The sequence below is a fragment of the Lolium perenne genome, chromosome 1 (genome assembly GCF_019359855.2).
Source record: "Lolium perenne isolate Kyuss_39 chromosome 1, Kyuss_2.0, whole genome shotgun sequence".
Lineage (NCBI taxonomy): Eukaryota > Viridiplantae > Streptophyta > Magnoliopsida > Poales > Poaceae > Lolium > Lolium perenne.
The window spans coordinates 164,997,811-165,020,783 of NC_067244.2; the positions used below are offsets into that span (position 1 = coordinate 164,997,811).

The 22,973-nt window shown below is 48.5% G+C and overlaps 1 protein-coding gene and 1 long non-coding RNA gene across 2 annotated transcripts; both read right to left on the minus strand.

The window, feature by feature from the left end:
• Nucleotides 1-534: 534 nt before the first annotated feature.
• LOC139833039 (uncharacterized) lies at nucleotides 535-918 on the minus strand. Its single transcript, XR_011748075.1, has 3 exons — nucleotides 832-918; nucleotides 697-750; nucleotides 535-612 (listed from the first exon to the last, which is right to left on the minus strand). It is a non-coding gene; the product is annotated as an uncharacterized lncRNA (long non-coding RNA).
• A 5,726-nt stretch (nucleotides 919-6,644) lies between these two features.
• LOC127334929 (F-box protein At5g03100) lies at nucleotides 6,645-9,299 on the minus strand. Its single transcript, XM_051361493.2, has 4 exons — nucleotides 9,144-9,299; nucleotides 7,635-8,378; nucleotides 7,400-7,537; nucleotides 6,645-7,252 (listed from the first exon to the last, which is right to left on the minus strand). Exons 1-4 carry the CDS (start codon nucleotides 9,297-9,299, stop codon nucleotides 6,878-6,880), a joined length of 1,413 nt encoding a protein of 470 aa, XP_051217453.2. The 3' UTR covers nucleotides 6,645-6,877.
• Between the last annotated feature and the right edge of the window lie 13,674 nt (nucleotides 9,300-22,973).

Sequence of the window (22,973 nt, forward strand, 5' to 3'; positions counted from 1 at the left end):
CCGGTAGATCGCCAAGGAGCCGGTCCACTGAGCGCATGTGTTGGACTCGAGCGGAGAGGGCGACCAGATAGTCGTACCCGTCCCACTGCGCGTCCATATTGGGAAATTTCCGCGCCACCCGATCCTCCATCACCTTTTTCACGGCGTGTGCCTGGGAGTCCGGGAAGTGTTCTACAAGAAGAAGGGAAAAGCATAAGCACAAGGTACCGGAAAGCAGTGTGCCGGAAGGAAAGGGAACACGGACACATTTTCAAAAGGAGAAAGCTTATAAGCGAAAGAAGGGACAAGGCAAGGACTTACGGAGAGCCAGCACATCAATCTGCATAACCAGCCGATCATATTCTTTATGATCAGTGGTCATGACCCCAATAAGGTGCTCCGCTGCCTTCCGCGCCTTCCTTTCCTCCTCCAGCTCCGTCGTCAGCACCGTGTTGGAGTTCGTAGAATCCTCCACGACCTCCGCCAGCCTGGCCTCGGCTGCAGCCTGGGCATCCTTCAGAGCTTGGTCATGCTGGATCGCGGCTTGCATAGCTTGTTCCTTCAGCTCCCTCGAGGCGGTCTTCTGGACGTCCAGTGCCTCGTGGTGCTCCTTGATGAGCTGCTCTTTCTCGCCTAGATACCGGAAAGAAGGGTGTTAGCAAGTGGCAACTGATAAAATGAAAAAGAATGGGTTAACCAGAAAAGAAAGAGTGATACCTTGAAGCGTGGCAATCTGGGCCTTGAGGGCCTCGATGGTAGCTTCCGGAACAGCTGTTGAACAAAAGATGCGTAAGTATTAAAGAAGAAAACATTCCGGTGAAAAGATGCCGGAGGAAAAGAAAGGAAACAAACCTTGGCAGTGGCTGTGGGCCTCGGCAAGGTCCCGATGCTCCCACAGAAGCTCCTCGAAGAGCTGCTTCCGGGCATCCGCGGTGCTCTGTTCAAAGGAAGATAATTGTGAGAAAGAAAGAAGCAAAGATCTTAACCCGAAACTCGGGGACTGGCTATGCCGGTTTCGCGTGTTTCTAGTTAAGTTTCGCGCTAAGAGCTACGCTCTCAACACGAAACTCGGGGACTGGGAGGATAGACAAGATCCGGGAAGAAAGAAACCGACATCAACAAAAATTACAAGAAGGTTGGCGAAACTTACCACCACGTTGCTGGTGGCGTCGTACCACGCACTGTCGAACTCCTTCACGGCACGCTTGAGCCGCATGAAATGTTCTTCAGTGGACCGGGGCCCAGCAGGGTCTGGCGCTGGAAGACGGTCCTTCCCCAGGCCGCGGGTGGATGCAGAGATATCCGCATCATTCCACTTTTGGGCGTAGGGGAGAAGGTGCCCCAGGTCCCGGCCCTCGCGCTTCAGCTCAACGATCCGGCCCAGGAGGCCGGAAGGTTTTTCCGGGGCCGCAGCGGCGGCAGGCCCCACATGCAGCACTAAAGGCTGCAAGCCGGTTGATGCGCTGCCATCCACAGCCTTTCCGCGGGACGCCCCAGGCTTGAGGAACTGGGTGATCTTGGGGGTCGTCGGCGGCGGTTTTGGCGTGGCCGCGGGAGGCCCTTGGCTTGGCGACGGTGTCGGCGTAGTCCCGGTAGGCTCGAGGGTGAGAGCTTCCGGTTGCGGTGCAGAAGAGGCCGGCGCGGAAGTGTCCGGCGCGGTCTTGCTGGGGGAAGAGCTTGGCTGCTTCTTCTTCTTCTTCTTCGGGCCAGGAGGAACCAGAGGTTCCGCCTGCCCGGCATCTGTGTCGTCGGCACCGGTGTTGCTGGCGCCGGTGTCCTGGGTTTCAGGAGGGGAGGTGAGATCCTCCTCCGCGCGGTGATCAGGAGGTGTAGGGGCCGCGCGCCCCGAACTTGTAGTGCCTCCCGGAGGGGAGGAAGAGGTGTTGCCGGCACCAGATGGTGCCGGACTTGAGTGAGGAGGAGGAGTTGAGGTCCTTGCGGAGCCGGCAGAGCCATCCGGCTTGGAGCCAAGCTCAAGCGCAGGGCTGAAAGAGAGAAAAAAGGACGAATTGGAAAAAAGCTACCGGAAAGGAACTTGGTAAAAACAAAGCAAACAAAAAGGGAAATGAAGAACTTACCCGGAAGAAAGCGGCATCCGCTTATGCTTGTAGCGCTTCGTGCTCACCTGCTTTCCTCCAAGGACTTCAGTCCGAGGGCGTTTGGCAGGAGGAGCTTGGCTAGGGCCGGCGTCAGCAGCCGGAGCATTGTTCTTCTGGCCTTGGGCCATAAGTTTGTCCAGGAACTCATCCCCGACCTCGGCCTGCAGGGGAGCCACATGCTCATGGACCTGTGGGTTGATATTGGCTGAGGGAATGTCTACAGAAGAACAATAACAAAAGAATATGAGAGATCAAACAGAAGAGCTACCTCAAGCAAGGTCAGGTCGTCAGACGAACCGGCTGGTTCCAGCGGGGACTTGCCGAGGCGCGAGGCTGGAGTCCGGCCCATCTTCAGATCCTGCCAGTGAATGAAAGGGTCCGGGTCGAACTTATCCAAAGGCCGCTTCCGGCAAGGGCCTCGCTGATCTGAGTCAATACGGGGGAAGCGGTCCCTGGCCTGAAAACAAAAGAAAAAAGGGGGTTAGTCACAAGTATAAAAGTTACCGGTAAAACGACCCGAGTCGCATAATTTCTTACTTCTTGGGACGGAGGATTTTTGGAGCTGAGAGGGCAGAGGCCCCACTCCCAGTCATCCGGCATGTCCGTTTGGCATATTTGATTAGCCTTCAGGACCACGTCCGCCTTGCTCAAGGGCAGGCCGGTGATCTTGGTGGGATCACCAGGGCCGTACATCTCGTTTATCTTGTGAGCGCGGCGCTTAAGGGGAAGCACCCGGCGGCAGATGAAGGTGCGGATAATATCATCGGAGCAAATGTTGGTATCCTTCATCAGCTTCAACATGAAGCGTACCACCCGGTTCGTCTCTATGTGATCCGTACCAGGGTTGTAGTTCCAGTTGACCTTGGCGGGTGGCGCCGGGTTGAAGGGCGGCAGATTGATGAGGTCAGTGGCGCTCTTGTTCTTCACATAGAAGAACGTCGTCTGCCACAACCGGCAAGACTCGAGGCCGTTGAACTTAAAAAAGGGGCTCCCTTGGCGGGAGCCGATGATACAAGACCCGCATTGTACGGGAGGTTTGGGCTTGGGAATGTCCTTGCCCTGGACCGAGTTGATCCGGAGAGAAAAGAAGCGGGCAAACGTCTCGCGAGCGGGACGGATGCCGATGTAGCCTTCCATGAAGGCCACAAAGCAAGAAAGGTAAAAAACGGCATTGCCGGGAAGGTGGTGAGGCTGGAGTCGATAAAAGTCAAGGAATTGGCGGAAGAAATCGGAGGCAGGAAGGCCGAAGCCACGCTCAAAGTGAGCAAGGAAAACAACGACCTCACCGGGTTCAAGCACCGGTTCGATCTCGTCACGAGGAAGCCGGCAGGAGACTCCTTCCGGTATTCTCCTGAACCGGTAGAGCCAGTCGATCTCATATTGAGTCACGTCGGAACCCCTCCAGGCTCCGCGTGTGATACCGGAAAGATCCTTTCCGGGGGCCCGGCTGGAGGTGCCAACCTCTTGATCCTTGCTGGATTCCATTTCCATCCGGGCGAGATCTTCAGTTAGCCCGTCGGAAGTACTACTGCCTTGGCTACTAGAGGAGGAGATGGGAAGAGGCTCTTCGCTAGACATATAGATCTGGGCGACGCCGGGATCTACCGAAAAACAGTTTTCCCCAGAAAGACCCTCGCGCGAAGATCTACGAGTAAGAGAAAAAGCAAAATAAAGAGGGAATAAATACTCTACCGGCTCAAGATCTGGAAAGCTAAGAGAGAAGAGGTAAAAAGATATCGGGCCTAACCTGAGGCGGCGAAGTTGCAGAAGAAGAGGTTCACCGGAGGGATGGTGAGCCTACGGCCGGCGAGGAGGTCCGTCGACGGCGAGGTGAGGAAGAACTCGAGGAAACGCCAATGCCGCAACTGCGACAGGAGTGCCGCAGAGGTCCTTCACGCGGTGAAGTTCAGCGGCATCCGGCGGAGCAGCAGCGGAAGTTCGCCGGACGGCGGAGCTCGAACGGCGAACGAAGCGGCGGAGGCGCAGAGGGCAAAAGCACTAAGCACGAAGAAGTGGAGAATGCGAGAAGTGGAAGAAGAAGGAGCGGTTTCGCCTTATAAGGGAAGAGGGAGAAGTGGGCCGAAAACCGCTGGGCCTCGGTGGTTCGGATCGTGGGCCGCGACGGTTCGCTCCACGGGCCACCACGTGGCGTGGCGATACACGCGTAAAGATAGAAGGCCACAGGGAAGTGCACACGGATCCAGAGCGGAGGCCAGGATTCGCTATGAGGCAGTTAATGCGCGCGCAGAAGCCGAAGGGAAGTGACCCCTGACACTGACAAGTCAGTCACAGTGCGCATGTCACTGACAGGCGAGGGGCCCAAGATATTCTCGACTTCGCCGAGGAAGTGTTTAATGACTAAGATGCCGGAGGATAAGATACCGGAAAATGTCTTGCAAAGAAAGATAACGAAAATCCGGGCAAAGATGCCGGATCAAAGCCCAGCACCGGATAGATTAAACCGGTATCCAAAGACGTGAGAACCTGGCATGGTCTGTTGGATAGAATCCGCCAGACTATACCAGCTTCGGGGACTAATGTTGGGGGGATGACCCCCGGTATGCCAAAGGCATGCCAAACCGGATGGTTTGAGCCATCAAGATACCGGTTTAATGTTTATACCGGAGCACAAGATAAGCATTTGGCTAAGCGGGGCTAAGCCGGTATCCTCAGGAGAGGTATACCGGAACCGGATAGAAAAGATACCGGGCCACCGGAAAGAAGAGCATGTCGGCAGGACTGGTCAAAGATCCTCTCCGGAGCTAGAAGACAAAGATGAGCTAAGCAAAGTAGCTTTAAACGAAGGGCTGACGATAAAGAGAAGGATGACGATGAAAGAAGCCGGAGGACGTCAGCATCCCTGATTAAAAGAGACCCCGGTCTCATCTATGATTAAAATAGCTTTGTAAAGTAGCTTTGTAAAGTAGTTTGTCTAGTCAAAGATACCATTAGGGTTTCTTGCCCTGTAAGCCACCCTCTCCCCTATATAAGGAGAGGGGGCAGCCCTCCTCACGGGCGACGTACGGAACACAGAAGGAGAGATTCTGTAAACACAAACCTGTAACCTGTGGAAATCAATGAAGAAAGTGATCTAGAGCGAGTTCTTCCTTGTGTCTTTCTACTTCAACCTCTAGCCTTGGCTAAGTTCTTGAGGAAACCATCCGGAAGTTCATCCCATCTGATCACAAACCCTCCCCCGAATCCTCTAGCGTTCATTCGGCCTCAATTTAAGCCATCCTATGGCATCTGTCTGTTCACCACGACGACACGTCAGCACGGGACGGTCAACTAAACGGGAATCCTCCCGTCCAAGCTCCTTCTGCAGGTTTCAGACAAGGGCTTGAAGAAAACTGAGGAAAAACTAAGGAGCTGGGAAAAACTGAGTACAACTAAAGCCCCGAGGGCACGAAAATAGAAAGCCCCAGAAAAAATAGCTTGCTTCAATTCTTTGCGAGCTACCGGATTCCAATAATCAAGATATTAAGAGAGAGCAATAAGCTTATTCATCAACAAAGCCATGCAAGCTTACGATATCCATGATGTTGGTCGTTGAATTGCTCGGGTTTTTTCAGGATCAAGACTGTTGTCCCATTACAGACCAGTTTGTATGTCTGAATGTGCATTCATGCACATTGCTGTCCGCTACTCCCTCCTATCAGTTTTAATCGACGCGCGTACAGCGTACAAATACACGCGATCTTCACAACCCTAGCGTCGGTTTAATTGGATCAGAGGTTGTACATGTGAATGCATAAAGTCCTTAAGTTTTCAAAAAATAAAATAAAATTCAGCTGTGTCCAAACGTTGATATGTAATTGGTGCATGTGCCAGACTTTTCTTCCTAGAGACACCTGCCGATGAAATTACAAGAAGCCGATTATACATGTTTGAAAGGAAATTGGTTCTCTCTGACTGCAAAAGGATAATGTATCCCAGCTATTGGATAAGTAGAAAGTTCAAGATTTAAGTATGACAACGAATAAAATATGAACGACCCACACTAGAGATATTTGATACTTTTACGACCGTTTATGACTGGCAGGAATGAGTTCCAAGAATTGAAGATGCAGTTGCTCTGCAGCAGGGTTTGACGACACGAAAATCCGAAGTTCTCATTTTTTGAACCTCCAATAGGAAGAAATGCAATAATATGTGTACAAATACTTCTTCAAATCATAGAAAGGAGATTAATTCTACAAGTATATACAGAGCATGCCCACACAATTTGATGTACAAAGCATATTTCTCAGGCAAGTAAGTTGGTGGGGAATGAAGTATATTAACAAACATATGAGGCCTTGCCTTTGAGCATCAAGGGCCAACTAGTACATGCAGAAAACTCAAGAAGTAGAATTGACATCTCAAATCACTAGGAAGCAAACAGGTATTTAAGAAAAAAAACATCCATCAATTGTGGCAAACTATGTTAACTTTTACTCCACCTTGCTACTGAAAGCATAGGCTCTGCTTCTCACAACAAAAAAGACTACAAGAGAGCAGCACTTCATTAAGTCAGTTGTTAAAGTTTATTTTTTGGAAGAATCAAATATTTTTTCCTCCAAACAATTCAAGATCTAGAAGTCATACATTAATTGCTGAATCAAAGTGAACAACTAGGTTGCGATCATTTGCAGTTTAGCATGCCAAACACATGACACATCTCTTAATCTCTATAATATGACAAGTACAATAGTAGCATGAAAATCTCTAAAGCATTACACACAAGTCCAAAGTGCCATGTTTCCAGTTTTGCACGGTGACAAGACATGCCACAAAAGGTGGGGGGGACAACAATCTAGTCAACCTTTTCCACAAATTTCACAAGGTCTACTGGAGGGATCTGTCGAGAACAGAATGTGGTCAAGGCTGGCACAAGCAAAATTATCAGGATCATGAGCAGCTTCAAATTCAAGTCGAGCATTTGGATAAGGCCTACTGTCAACATGCAACTGACTGTGTTGATCAGCTATCCATTCATCAGTATATTGGTCCTTGACACCAAATCTCATTAACTTGAGAACTTTACCATTCAGGAGAAAGAACTTAGCAAAGTTAACATCTGATCTGGTGCCGACATAAAAATTTAACTCTACTTCTCTGAGGTGATTGAGGCATTCAATAGGATCTTGTGGATTAAGATGATGCACATTCTCCATATCATTTCCTGGACATGACTGAAACAAAATAAAAACAGTTACATGGTAGAACTAGCCTCTACGTGACAAGTAAAACAGGGATTTATTCATTGGATAATACTCCATCTATGAAATTACAGGAGCTATTTTTACCACTAAAAGCTACCGAAGAAAGAATAGACTCACCGTGATGTAGAGCTTCTCCAAGCAAGGAAATTTCTTTAGGAAGACTATAGCTGCATCAAGATTAGGGCCACTAGATGTGAGATGCAAAACCTTGAGGCTGTGTGTCAGTGCTTTCAAATTGCCTGCAACCGCCATTCCCTAATAACAGAAAAGGCATAAACATACGACATGATCATAAAGAGCCCTACTAATATGATGTGTAACACTGAATCTTGGGTTAGATGCTCACAGTTACCTGAGAAATTGAAGACACAATCTTGAGTTCAGCGATGTCATCTGCCATGGAGCCTAGGATCTCAAGTTTGGGTGCCTTGATTAGCCAGATACTGGACTCTGGATGAAGATCAGTTCTGATCAATCTTTCTAGTCTGGGGGCATTTTCTATGACTAGGTGATAGGGATGCGGAGGTTCATCGACGGCGATTCTCCGGAGAGTCGCTGAATTGATGAGCAGGTAGCAGAAGCCCCGGCACCTGTCCAGCAGCAAGCTCTCGAGGACAGGGCAGCCAGCGAGCAGGCGGTCGAGGGTGTCTTCCCGTACGGAAACGATTCTCATGGTGAGCTTCTCAAGGCAAGGGAAGTTAAACGACGGCGGCGCGTCTTCCTCCTGAAAGAACCTGCAACAACCGAATCTGGCCACACGTAGGGTCGGCGCGAAGCGCAGGATGGACAGCGGCATCGGAGCCTCCCACTTAGAGAGCCACAGGTCGATCTCCTGGAGATCTCGGAGAGCGGGCGACCTGAGCCAGCCGTCGGGGTCGGGGATTTGGACGCAGTTGGTTAAGAAGCGGCGAGCGGGGCCGGGGTGGTCGGAGAAGATCTTGGACACGGCGGCGACGCGGTCGCGGCCGCATCCGTCGATGTGGAGGATGTCGAGGTTGAGCGGGGAGGAGCGCCATAGTGGACGCCAGCGGCGGGAGAGGGATGTGGTGCGCACGGCGTCGTCGATGGGGAGGAGAGATATGATTATGCTGAGGATCTTTTAAACAGAAGGCTCGAAAGCCCAGCTTTGAATTAACAAAGCCATCAACCGGCCAGGAGTTACAACAGGACACCACACCACACACGCACACCACGGCAGGACAGATACACGGGTACATACAGAACGAATTACAACACTGCACTACGAGCGAGGATAAGCTTGCAGGAGTGCAGACCGCCGCTGTTCGACACCAAGGACACCGACCGGAGGCACGGCGAGGCACTGCCCGGAGCAGAATTGTAGTCTTGATTCCGAGGAGAACAGCCAGAACTCCGAGCACCAGAAGCACCAACCTGTTCTCATGCCGAAGAGGGCCCCTGCCCTCTCGCCTGGTTCGAAGGCGTCGAACCATCGGACATGAGAGAGGCTCACCCGAGAGCCGCAGAGGTGTTGGGCTCCGGACCCGACGCCACCCTGGAGAGACTACCTTGACAAGGATCACACCATACCGGCCGCACTGCCGAGCACTTGGACATCCACCAACGACGAGAAATCCGCCGGGAGCACCTGCAGAGGACGGGGCGGACTGTCGTCGACGCACGCATACGGGCTAGAGATCACCGCAGCTGCTCAAGGACCGACATTGCCCAAAGCTGCAACCTTCAGCTCCGCCAACCTACCGAAACCTCCCCAGGCGGCGCCTCCAAGAAGGTCACGGCGCAGCAGCGCGTCGCCGCCGCCCAATCAACAAGATTTTGGACTTTCGTCCGGGAGGTGGGGGAGGATGAGCGGAGCCCGGGACGGCAGCTACTACCTCGTAACCGACGTGAACCGTAGCTCCACGCCGCAGACGCCGCCCGCCGCCGCCTCACATCCCGAGGAGTCGAGGACGCCGGACCGAGGCACCCACCACGATGCCCGCCGCAGGACATCGGGGGAGACGAACCAGCGCCCTCGCTGCTCGCCGACCTGACGCATCGAGGCCACCCACCCGAGGCAGCCCTGATGAGGCCCAGACCTAGGCCCGCTGGCCCAGATCTGGGCCCGCCGCCGCCACCCATGGCCACGGCGCGCCGTCGCAGGGCCGCGCCAGCCGGCCGTAAGCCGAAGGCTGCGCCGCCACCCCGCCGGAGAAGCGCCTTCACCGCGCCGTGGTCGGGCCACCGCGCCGCCGCGCCGGACGAGAAGCACGGCACCCCCGCCGACCGCGCCGGCCCGCGCCACCACAGCCACGCAGGGGAGAGAGAAGCCCCGCCGCCGCCGGCGCCCCGGGGCTTTGCCCGGCGACGCCCTCTGGCGGCGGCGAGGGAGGGGCGGGGGGAGGAGGGGCTGGAGTTGGGGAAGGCTAGGGTTTCGCCCTGCGCTCGCGGGAGCGACAGGACGAAACGGTTCCGCGTCTGCTCCCATGCTGAGGATCTCACCGGGGAGAGAGCTAATCAGATCGATTTCCTCCAGATACGGTGCCGAGGCCTGAGGAGTGACACTGACTATGCTGGTTGAGGTGATCTGCGCCGCTAATGAGTCGTAGTGCGGTGATCGATAGTACTCCATCTCTTACATTTGTCTAAATTTAGATGCATCTAGATACATTTAAATTTCGATAAATTTTAAATAAGTTTTGTTAGATGGAGAAAATAGCTAGAATCTGTTCCAGGTTATCTTCTTCTACTCCGATCTATATGTTTTTCTTAGGTTTTATTTTCCCTAGTTCCTTGACTTCCTTCAGTGTGCCGTGGTCTTTAATTTTTAATTTTTCTTTGAAACGATCCAAAAGATTTTCCTTTTTTTCCTTTCATCATTAATAAAGCAGAAAAGATGTGTTTAGTTTCGAGTAAATTGCACAAACACGTAATTTTTGGATTCACTTTTGCACAAACTAGCTACTTCATTTTTCTTTTGTGCACAATAGAATTAAGTATTTGCAATGAGTTGCAATGCATGATATGTTTACACTGTTTGGCGGTAGAAACTCGCCGTCTTGGAGCATCTCCCATAAAGTGGTGACTATTCTCCGAATTTAACGAGCTCGGGGGCTTAGAGCCACAAGTCACCATGGCTAGGTCCCACATGCTCACCATTGGCAACTTCTCCAACCTTAAGGCGGCACTCTGGCGCGGGGTGTGCACCTACTTCACACACTTTGTCGTAGCAGAGTTAGGCGCATACGGTACTTCCGATTTATCCAACGTAGCTATTTGGCATTGTCCCTATCAGTAATGACACGACCCTTACAAAAGCGGAGCACATTTATTAGCTCGAGGGCTTGTAAAGTTTGAGTCCGAGAATTCTTCTTATCTTCTACACGTGCAATGGCACCTTCTTCGGTACTCATTATATGCTGGCAGGAACGACGCTCCATGGCCCAAAGCGAGAGGGCATGCATCTTTCTCTGGCAATAGTTTGGTGTGGTTGGTGCATCGGCTGGTGGTCTCCCAAGACTACATCTTTTCGTTCTTGTTTGGTAGTCTAAGTTGCATCTTGTTTAGGTGTGGCATCTCTTGTTTTCATGTTAGGCTTCAAGCTGGTGGCTCACCTCCATCTCAATTGTCGTTTTTTCTTTTCTTTTTAACATGCTTGCTTGGGGATTTTCCATAACTTTGTATCCATTTGCCTGGTTGGATTTTATTTATAAGCGGGACTAAAGCATGTTTCGAGAAAACTACTTAAAGTTTGTTCAAGTTTCAATAAAATATATTGACATCTAAAACACAAATTTAATTCTATTACACTAAACATACTTTTTTGGTACTAGATTGATTTAAAGTTGTGGATATTGACATACTTTTAGATAACTTTGGTCAAACTTACACTTAAAGAAGATTGATTTAGGATATATCTAAATGATATCAATTATTGAAAAATATACTTTAATATAGTCGATTCCATTTTTGGCGTGGTTTTGGACTACCTAGGATATAGGAAACCGAATCAGTTCCAAACCGAGTATGATAGTTAGTAGCTTCCAGGCGAGGCCGGTTTTCACCCGTTTGTGTTGTATGTCGTCGATGGAAGAGTTAGCGGGGCAAGAAGAGGAGTACGGACTTGATCGGGGATTCCTAATAAGTGCTACATAAACACAGGCACGTAGACATACATAGCATATAAGTACTACATACCTACCTACTCTTCTGGAAGAGGTTTTGTTGGATTTCTCGTCGTCTCTCTCGGTCCATGGGTGCCACTGGCAGCCGCTCGTCGCCGACGGGCAAGACGACGACGTGCCTCGTGACGATCTCCGGGTACTCCCAGCTGGTGCGGGCGCCCGTGCTTCAGCCGCGGACTTTCGACACGATCTACTTCGACCATCTCTACTGGGACGTCACAATGAAACCGTGGGAACTCAACGACGGCCTAGCGCATAGCATCTGGATTTCGGTCGTCCTCGGTGACGAGTCGAGGTACTGCCCAGACTTGGTCCTCAAAGGCATCGACATCTCCATAGAGATCCTCGACGAGACCGCCAACCACACCGTCTTCCGTAAAGAGAGCAATGAGTCGACTCTACAAGCCTGTAAGAGCGTGCTTCTCGGCGTGTTCAGGAGGGAGCTGGAGGCGTCGTCGTGTCTCCGCGACGACAGCTTCACCATCAGGTGCACTATGTCCAAGCAGCGGTCGACAATGTGGTGCCTCTTCTCCGAACCTAAGAAGCTAGCGCCCTTGGACCCGCACGTCGCCATGGCTGGGTCCCACATGCTCACCGTCGGCAGCTTCTCCAAGCTCAAGGCGGCGCTCCGGGGCGGAGAGTGCACCTACTCCACGCACTTCGCCGTAGGAGGGTGCACATGGTTCTTCCAGTTCTGCCCCACCGGGGTTTTTGCCCTCACCCGCGACATTACTAACAAGGCGCGAACAACAACTGAGTTTAGTTTTGAGCTCGAGGGGGCGATAAAGTTTGAGTCTGAAAAGATAACTCACACGTTCAGTTATAGCAGCTCTAGATACATATATAGATGCAGGCTGGATCCAAGCACGTCGGCTATGCAGGACCCCCTCATTGTTCGGTGCCAAATCGCCGTCATAATGGCAGAGAAGCCGAGCTTGCCCCCTGAGGCGACCCAGACCGCTACCACCCCACGCACCCGGACCACCACCACCACCCCGCGCATTGAATCAATAGTAACTCCTTGTTGTCGTCAGAAACCCACCGGCGGGCAGCGACGGGCAACACCGTAGAGCCGGGAACAACCTAGAGCTGCGGCTGGCTGAGGTCCCTCCGAGCGACGGCCCGCAAAGCCTTTCTGGTCACACGTCCGATGCTGATGCAAGGGCGTGCCACCTGACCTATACCTGGTCAGGAAGGTGATGGAGATGCCTCGCTTAGTTTCCTACATGGCATACACGTAAACATTAAATACGAGCCTCGATCGGCTCTCAGGTTGTCCTGTGAATCGGCTCAAGGAGCCGATCCACCCATGATTCGTACGGGGTGCACGAATATATGGTGGTCCTGCTTGATCAAGATAAAGCTAATGAGATCCACGACGATTTAGGGTTTCACCGCATAATCGGATCATCCTACTCCAGGTTGGGCCTCGCGGCCACGCACGGTGATCGTAAGCCGATCCTAAACAAGGCCTAAAAACCAACACGAAGTTGATCCCCGGAACATCCTGTTTAGGACTAGCGAACGACATCCTACGTGCCGCTGGATCCTCCCCCCCTTTGTAAGGCCTAACTATTGCAGATATTAAACTAATCCTTGTAGAACAAGGAGCAACCGTAACAGATCAGATCTACTAAATAATGATCAAGCGGGGTGCCGCCCCCACACCTAAGATAGGTGTGAGGGCGGCTAGACATGCAAGGGTTGCACTACGATAGCATGTTACGCGAAGAACTATGCTAACCCTAACATATCTATGATAACTACGTTGCTCGCCATCAACAAGGCTTCAGTACGAGCAACGCATGAACAACGTGGAGCTTGTGCTGCCTAGATCGCAAGATGCGATCTAGGCAGCATGTCGCTTACCGATAGAAACCCTCGAGACGAAGGAGTTGGCGATGCGCCGAGATTGATTTGTTTGGTTGAACGTTGGTTGTTGTTTATTCCATAAACCCTAGATACATATTTATAGTCCAGGGGACTTTCTAACGTGGGAATAATCCCCACCGTGTACGATACAAACTCTAACTTTTAATCTAAGATACAATCTATCATAATTAAAGATACACGGGCAATCCAGCCCAAACCCCTCGTGCAAGGCCGCTTCTGAGATCTTCTACGTGTAATCTTCCAAGCCCATCTCTCTTACGGCCCACCTCCTGATTTGGCCAAAATCTGGTGATAACACATGCCCCCCTGGTTTTGGCAATGATAATTCCAAAACCACTGCTTTTTTCCTACGAAGGGTCATGTCGTGGCGAGAGCGAGAGCCGTTGCGGTATCCGTTATCATTATGCCTGTCTTCTCGGCTTCTCTCGCAAAATTCGATAGCTGCGCGTCATCTCCTCGGAAACTGTAATGGCATTAAATTTCCACCAGGCTTCCCATTATTTAACTGTGCCGATCGATTAGCCCTCTTCATCACCTTCCTCTGTTCTAGCTATCGGCACCAAAAAAACCCCTCCTCCTGTAGCAATGTCTTCCTCTTCCTCTTCCCTCTCAGGCCTCCCCCTCCAATCCTCGCCGAAGAGGAAGAACGAGGACGACCTTCACTCCGAGGTGAACCCCCTCTCCTCCGACAATGAGAAGAAAGAAGGAGAAGTAGCGAAGGCCAAGGCCTCCCCCTCCGCCAAGCTCCTGCCGAAGAAGCGCTCCCGCATGTGGGCGGACAGCGAGGACGAAGATGACGACGAAGAAGGAGAAGAGGAGGAGGAAGATGAATCTTCCTCTTCCGCTGGGTACCCGCCGACGAAACGCTTCCGCTCTTGGGCGGACAGCGAGGATGATGATGATGACGAGGAAGATGAAGCTCCGACCAAAGGCTGGGGCAGCAGCGACGAGGAGCTTCCTGGGAGCAGCGCCGACGACATCGACGGCGGTGATGACGAGGACAGCGACGACTAGTAGAATAGGACTAGTAGTAGCAGTGCACTAGGCACCAGATCCCTCTTTTGAGAGCCATCGGCTCTTTCTTGTAAAGCCGCTCCTTTGAATTAATGAAATTGTTCTTTCAATTCATCCTTCAATTACTCCAATTTCATTCCTTCCGCCTGTTATGCCAAGACCGATAGCAACGTATCGGATTTCTTCTCTTTTGGACGCCCGTGAAGCCGGACTCACATGCCGATTAGCCCGTTGGTCAAGCACTTCCCAATTTCGATCGCGATTTGACCATAATTTTTCGCAATCCCTTAGCCGATGACTACTCATCGGCTATTTTGAGAATCCAGTCCCTTTCAGGACGGTCCAAAACCTGTAAAAGCCAACGGCCTCCTTTCCCGATTCCTCTCCATAGCTTCAGTAGTCCTCCTCCGCAACACCTTCCTACTTCGTAGAAGATCATAATGCAGGGCCGATCGATGTGACTCCAATCGGCTCCCAAATCGAGCATCTACCAAGTTAATCGCCCCCGAGCCTTAATCAAGGCGAAGATACAGCGAGGATGCACAGATCGTTGATCAGCTTTTTCCCACTAAACGTCGATGTCGACGTGAACTTTGAGCATATAGCCAGTAGGTCTTGGTCTTGTGTAAGTGTACTAGAGTCGATGGCTGCGCATCGGCTTCGCTTCTTGCGCAATTATTTTTATTTGGCCGTTTTTTAATAATCGGCCCCAATGTTTCATTTGCACGCATGTTTACACACGCTTATCTCGCATATGTTCATCTCGATCAGTATGCCCCGAGCCGAATACGCCAAATGACTGCAGATATCGGCTTCTATGGTTAGCCAGGGCACTGCACTTGCACGTCGGCTCCGTAAGGATTCGTGCTGACTTTCATCTGCCGACGTGGCCGCTGCCCCGTGGATCAATGCTGAACACAAGCAGAACACGTGGTGAAGATAATTTTGGCCGATTGCTGGAATCGGCCTCCATATCCATTGGAGCGTTGACTGAAGGTTCTGTAATGTTCCTTCATAATTTATGGGGCCGATCACAAGGATCAGCTTCGCCCCGTTTGCTCATTGGTTTAATCTTGCTACTCGGTCAGGCTGGTGGATAAAACCAGCCCAACCTCTGACTTGATGCGCCTGCTGTCGTCCACCTTGAGTGCATCGTAGAATCGTGGAGCACTAAGCTCCGTCGGAAGGACGAGCACCATGTTTGTGCCAGCCGATGTTTCATCATCGGCTTTCCTTTGCTTGGGGCGCCACTCCATTTTCCGTGGACGACCCTCTTCATCCAGGGTTCGCTGAACCTTTGCAGCCAGATCAGGTCGTGCCTTCCTTAAAGTATGCAGGTATAACCTTTCGGCTTCCTCCAGGCCGCGCAATCGCTGAACCCTGCGCTTTTGTGAACGGCTGAGTCCGTCAGGGCACCACCTTGGACGGTGGTACCTGTCTTCTTCTTCTTCTTGTCCCTCGTCTTCGGAATCCTCGAGATCTGCCCAGCGAGGGGACTCAGCGCGTTTGCTCTGTGGCGGGAGAGGCCCTAAGCGCTTGAACACAGACACGTTGGCTGCCTCCTTCTTCTTCTGGTTGCATTCTGGGCAATTGCCGATTGTGGGCAATCGGCTCATTCCTGAATCCCAGCAGTGTCTGAAGAAGGGGCAGTCCCAATGCCTGGCGTTGTCATCTTGCTCCCTTGATTTTTCTATGGCACGGCGCTCGTGCTCCTCCTCATCGCGATCGTGCCGACGATGTCTTCTGGCTTCTCTAGCTAGACGATCTCCTTCATCATCATAGCTGGACCGTCGGCGTTGGTCATACTGACTTACATACTTGTTGAGGAGGTGATCAGAGAGGGGTCGCTGATATCTTATGTTCTTCACCTCTCCCTCTGTGACGTAGCGCTTGCCATCATGATGGAGCCGATCGCGTGGAGCGGCCTCCTCTGTGTCCTTGCTACGAGAGCAGCTGCCCTCGTCTCCATCTTTGCCAGAGTGGTGCCCAGGTCCTACCATGTTGATGCTGAACGAGGATCCTGGCTGGCAACCTTCAGGGTAAGTGCACTCCACCATGTTAACGGCGGGAAAGGGCTGGGTGTCGACCTTCATGGCGTACTGGTTGAAAATTAGACGCCCTTTTTCTATCGCCGCTTGGATGTGCTGACGCCATACCCTGCAGTCGTTGGTGGCATGGGATAGCGAGTTGTGCCATTTGCAGTATGGCTTTCCGTTCAGCTCTTGCACCGTGGGGAATTTGAGACCTTCAGGAATCGTCAACTGTTTCTCCTTGAGCAGGAGGTCGAAGATTTGCTCAGTCTTGGTCACGTCAAAATCAAATCCCCTGGGTGGGCCTGGTGGCTTTACCCATTTGCAGGACACGGGGGTTCCTCCCCGAGTCCATTCAGCCACTGCTACCTCTTGGTCTCCCGCAGGAACTTTGTCTTCCTCTGCATCGACCAGGACTATTGCACGCTTGAACTTGTCTTGGTACAGGTCCGGGTGGCGCTGTTCATATGCCGATAGTTTCTGAACCATGTGCGCCAGTGAGGGATAATCTGCTTGGGAGGCCATGTCCTTGAGCTGTGTTGCAAGGCCTGCTACTGCCAACTCGACTGCTTCTTTTTCAGTTATACGAACCGAATAACATCGGTTCCTAAGATTCCTGAAGCGCTGGATGTATTCTGTCACAGTTTCTCCGCGCTTCTGATGTAATTGTGCTAGATCGGCAATGCCAGACTCGGAAGCCTCTGAATGGTACTGCATATGGAACTGCTCTTCCAACTGCTTCCAAGTCCGGATGGAGTTGTTGGAGATATGCCCAAGAGGCAATAATAAAATGGTTATTATAATATATCTTCGAGTTTATGATAATGTTTACATACCATGCTATAATTGTATTAACCGAAACATTGATACATGTGTGTTATGTGAACAACAAAGAGTCCCTAGTAAGCCTCTTGTATAACTAGCTTGTTGATTAATAGATGATCATGGTTTCGTGATCATGAACATTGGATGTTATTAATAACAAGGTTATGTCATTATATGAATGATGTAATGGACACACCCAATTAAGCGTAGCATAAGATCTCGTCATTAAGTTATTTGCTATAAGCTTTCGATACATAGTTGCCTAGTCCTTATGACCATGAGATCATGTAAATCACTTATACCGGAAAGGTACTTTGATTACACCAAACGCCACTGCGTAAATGGGTGGTTATAAAGGTGGGATTAAGTATCCGGAAAGTATGAGTTGAAGCATATGGATCAACAGTGGGATTTGTCCATCCCGATGACGGATAGATATACTCTGGGCCCTCTCGGTGGAATGTCGTCTATGTCTTGCAAGCATATGAATAAGTTCATAAGAGACCACATACCACGGTACGAGTAAAGAGTACTTGTCAGGAGACGAGGTTGAACAAGGTATAGAGTGATACCGATGATCAAACCTCGGACAAGTAAAATATCGCGTGACAAAGGGAATTGGTATCGTATGTGAATGGTTCATTCGATCACTGAAGTCATCGTTGAATATGTGGGAGCCATTATGGATCTCCAGATCCCGCTATTGGTTATTGGTCGGAGTGAGTACTCAACCATGTCCGCATAGTTCACGAACCGTAGGGTGACACACTTAAAGTTGGATGTTGAAATGGTAGAACTTGAATATGGAATGGAGTTCGAATATTTGTTCGGAGTCCCGGATGAGATACCGGACATCACGAGGAGTTCCGGAATGGTCAGGAGAATAAGATTCATATATAGGATGTCATTTTATGTGAAATAAAATGTCGCGGAAGGTTCTATGGAAGGTTCTAGAAGGTTCTAGAAAAGTCCGGAAGAAACCACCAAGGAAGGTGGAGTCCACATGGGACTCCACCTCCATGACCGGCCAGCCCTAGATGGGGAGGAGTCCCAAGTGGACTCCTCCATAGGGGGCCGGCCACCCCCCACATGGGAGGTGGAAATCCCACCTTTTGGTGGGAGTCCTAGTTGGGCTAGGTTTCCCCTCTTATGGAAGGTTTTTGATTCGGGTCTTATTCGAAGACTTGGACACCAACACTTGGGGATCCACCTATATAATGAGGGGCCAAGGGAGGGGCCCGGCCACCCCAAGACCACAAGCTGGCCGCCCCCCTTGAGTGGCCGGCCACCCCCTCCCAAACCCTAGCCGCCCCCTCTCCTCCATAACTCCCGCGTAGCTTTAGCGAAGCTCCGCCGGACTTCTCCACCACCACCGACACCACGCCGTCGTGCACGTCGGATTCAAGAGGAGCTACTACTTCCGCTGCCCGCTGGAACGGGGAGGTGGACGTCGTCTTCATCAACAACCGAACGTGTGACCGAGTACGGAGGTGCTGCCCGTTCGTGGCGCCGGAACCGATCGTGATCAAGATCTTCTACGCGCTTTTGCAAGCGGCAAGTGATCGTCTACCGCAGCAACAAGAGCCTCATCTTGTAGGCTTTGGAATCTCTTCAAGGGTGAGACTCGATACCCCCTCGTTGCTACCGTCTTCTAGATTGCATCTTGGCTTGGATTGCGTGTTCGCGGTAGGAAAATTTTTGTTTTCTATGCAACGTTATCCTACAGTGGTATCAGAGCCGTGTCTATGCATAGATGGTTGCACGAGTAGAACACAATGGTTTGTGGGCGTTGATGCTCTTGTTATCTTTAGTTTGAGTACTTTGCATCTTGTGGCATAGTGGGATGAAGCGGCTCGGACTAACTTTACATGACCGCGTTCATGAGACTTGTTCCTCGTTCGACATGCAACTTGTATTGCATAAGAGGCTTTGCGGGTGTCTGTCTCTCCTACTATAGTGAAGATTCAATTTACTCTTCTATCGAAAACATTAGTATCAACGTTGTGGTTCATGTTCGTAGGTAGATTAGATCTCTCTCGAAAACCCTAAACCACGTAAAATATGCAAACCAAATTAGAGACGTCTAACTTGTTTTTGCAGGGTTTGGTGATGTGATATGGCCATGATATGATGATGAATATGTATGAGATGATCATTATTGTATTGTGGCAACCGGCAGGAGCCTTATGGTTGTCTTTAATTTTCATGTTGAGTAGTATTTCAAAGTAGTTGTAATAGTTGCTACATGAGGTGAACAACCATGAAGACGGCGCCATGAACCTTGACGCCACGCCGATGATGATGGAGATCATGCTCATTGATGATGGAGATCATGTCCGTGCTTTGGAGATAAAGATCAAAGGCGCAAAGACAAAAGGGCCATATCATATCACATATGAACTGCATGTGATGTTAATCCTTTTATGCATCTTATTTTGCTTAGATCGCGACGGTAGCATTATAAGATGATCCCTCACATTAATATCAAGATAATAAAGTGTTCTCCCCTCGTATGCACCGTTGTAACAGTTCGTCATTTCGAAGCATCTCGTGATGATCGGATGTGATAGATTCAACGATTCACATACAACGGGTGTAAGCCATGTTGCACACGCGGAATACTTGGGTTTGCTTGACGAGCCTAGCATGTACAGACATGGCCTCGGGACAACGGAAACCGAAAGGTTGAACACGAGTCATATGGATGATATGATCAACATGTTGATGTTCACCATTGAAGCTACATCATCTCACGTGATGATCGGTTTTGGTGTAGTGGATATGGATCATGTACCACTTAACAACTATGAGGGATGTTGTATTAAGTGGGAGTTCATTAGTAATTAGATTAAAACATGAACTAATTATCATAAACATAGTCTGAGTAGTATTTTGAATTAATTTTGTAGTATTGGCATCCGTTTACTTCTATGCGCTAGTCTTATAATTGAGATAGAAATCTTGTTAAAATCGACAAGAAACTTTACGGATTGGTACCGTATTGTTAAAGAATCAAGAATTGATTAAGTCCTATTGCAAACTTTTAGTAAACCTCACATTGTTGATTCAAAGAGCTATGGTTTCAATTAGTACCTAAAGTTATCTTGTCTCCGTGAAACTTGAAATTCAAATCTGTTTGAAAAGTAAGGAGCTGAAAATTTAGTTTTCAGAAATAATCAAGGTATGAGATATATGTGATATCTAAGACCTTATTACAAGATGATAGAATATAATTTGGTGAGACTACATGAACTCATAAGTTTTATGGGAATGTACGAAGGTTGAAGACGCAAGGCGTCACAATCCTCCAACTATTGGGGCACTAACGATATTCGCATATCCATGAAGTGACCATCCTTAATATGCACCGTTACTAAAACTCGTCGTTTCGAAGCATCACGTGATGATCGGGTGTGATAGATTCTACGTGTGCATACAACGGGTGCAAGCTAGATTTGCACATGCAAATACCAAGGTTAAAACTTTACGAGCCTAGCATGTACAGACATGGTCTCGAAAAGTCGTCATGATATGATGGATAAAATTATGAGTGAAATTGTTCATCATATTACAAAGTTACTAATAGTGAAATCTGGAACACTTGTCATATGATGATCAACTTCAAAGTAAGAACCTCAAGGTTATTGGTATTTGACCAACAAACCTAGAAGTTATTAATGTTGAAGTGTTTTTCTGAATAATGAGGAAAGCTAAAAGAGAAACTGCAAAAGATATTTTGGCAAAAAGAAAAGAAAAGACTAGAAAGTCTAGCTCAGGTGTATATAAATGATATACATGTTATGGTTGTATTCCTAGTTAAGTCACACAATGAAATTCTTGGGTATTAGTACCATATTGGTTGGTATGAAGTGTCATACAAAACAACGCAATACAAGAATACAATGGCCTAAGTGACTGACAAGGAATATGATAGAAAAGCACGTCTGGAACAAAATAAAGTGTTATTATGTTCGTTGTTGGCATTCTATCTAGCCCTTAGAATTTATAATAAAGAACTTAATAATTGTTATTTTGCTCTGGTCAAATAAAAACAATGAGTTGTTCAAATTATGACATTACTCCATGTACGATGGATAAGTTATTATAAATCTTAAAGGTGAAACACACATACATAAAACTGACGCTAAAATGCCATAAGGCAAATGATTTGAATTCCACTTATTTGTGGAACCGCCATTTAGGTCATGTTAGAAAGGAACGCATGAAGGAACTCCATGCAAATGGATTTTTGGAGTCATTTGATTTTTGAATCATTTGGCACTTGCAAATCTTTTCTAAAGAGAATGATTAAAATACCGTTCATAGGCCAAGAGTTGAACGGGCAACTAACTTTGTGAAAATATACATGATGATGTATGTGGTTCACTAGGCATAGTTGTGTGCGGGAGATTCTTCTATTTCATGAAAACCTTCAAACAATGAATTGAGTATATATGTGGATATATTCAATAAGGAAAAGTTTGAAACATTTGAATAGGATTCAAATAAATTTCAGCATGAAGTGGAAATCATCGTAATAGAAAAGTCAAATATCTATGATTGGATCATGGTGAAAATATTTGAATTACGAGTTTTAGCAAACATCTAAGAGAGTTATGAAATTGTTCTACAACTTATGTTTCTTGGAGTATCATAGTGATGATGAAGTATCCAAGAGATATATCCAAACTTTGTTGGATCAATGATGAAATAAAATATTGATGCCATTATATTTTTGTGGATTATGCTTTAGTGACTACCGCTTTTACACTAAATAGAGCATCATCATGATCCGTTGAAATGACACCATACGAGTTATGGCATGGGTATAAACCTTAATAGTCCTTTCTTTAAATTTTGGTCTAAGAGTTTACAACCAAAATCGGATGAATGTCTTTGTTGGTTATCCCAGAGAATTGATTGGGAATTCTTCTCACAAGACAAAGACAAAAGTGTTTGTCAATGTTTCTTATTTCCGAGAAATTGTTTCTAATGAAGTATTTGAGTGGGAGGACAATATAATTTGATAAGGTTTATGAACCTGAGCATAATGATCGAGTAGCACGGCATCGGAATTGGTTTCTAAGCGGCCACGATGATCATGGCTCCCATGACTACAAAGTGTTTTAGCCATGGAGATCGAAGTACATATTGAACCTTGTAGGTATGGTTTACTTTGTGATCAAATAAATGATTTGTGGACAAAGGATTGATTATGAACAATGATAAACCAACTAAAAACAAAGAAGTTATGATGGGCCCTGACTCCGTTAAAATGGCTATACGCCATGAAATCCAAGATAGATGAATACTTTTTGAAAGTAAATAGATCTATAAAATTGATGGACTTGGATGAAATATCCTTGAAGAAGCTTAACTTGTCGAAAAGTTGTTTACGACAAAGTTCAAAGAGTTGACTACGACAAGATTAGATCTTCCGTAGCAATGCTTAAAGTCTATATGGATTATTCTAGTAATCACTACATATTTCCTTTATGAGATATGTTAGTAGGATGGCAAAATACATTACTTATCAGAAGTGTGTATTAAAGGTGTATACAAGATACAACCAAGAGTTTTGCTGGTCCGTGGAATACTAGATAGGTATACAAACTTCAATTTGATGAAGTAAGTATAGCGGAGTTTGAATCTTCACTAGATGAAATAGTCAAAGAGTTTTTGATTTCATCAGAAACAATGAAGAGGCTTGCATTTGCAAGAAATTAAGTGGGAGCGCTAAGACACATTTATAATACTTTATGTAGGTGACATATAGTTGGTTATAAA

What these genes read in the sequence shown, in the direction of transcription:
- LOC127334929 (XM_051361493.2), bottom strand. Translation starts at nt 9,299, where the DNA reads ATGCGTCAGGTCGGCGAGCAGCGAGGGCGCTGGTTCGTCTCCCCCGAT. An exon ending in TTGTGTCTTCAATTTCTCAG is followed by an intron (nt 7,538 to 7,634) that starts GTAACTGTGAGC and finishes TTCTGTTATTAG; the next exon opens with GGAATGGCGGTTGCAGGCAA. An exon ending in TGGAGAAGCTCTACATCACG is followed by an intron (nt 7,253 to 7,399) that starts GTGAGTCTATTC and finishes ATTTTGTTTCAG; the next exon opens with TCATGTCCAGGAAATGATAT.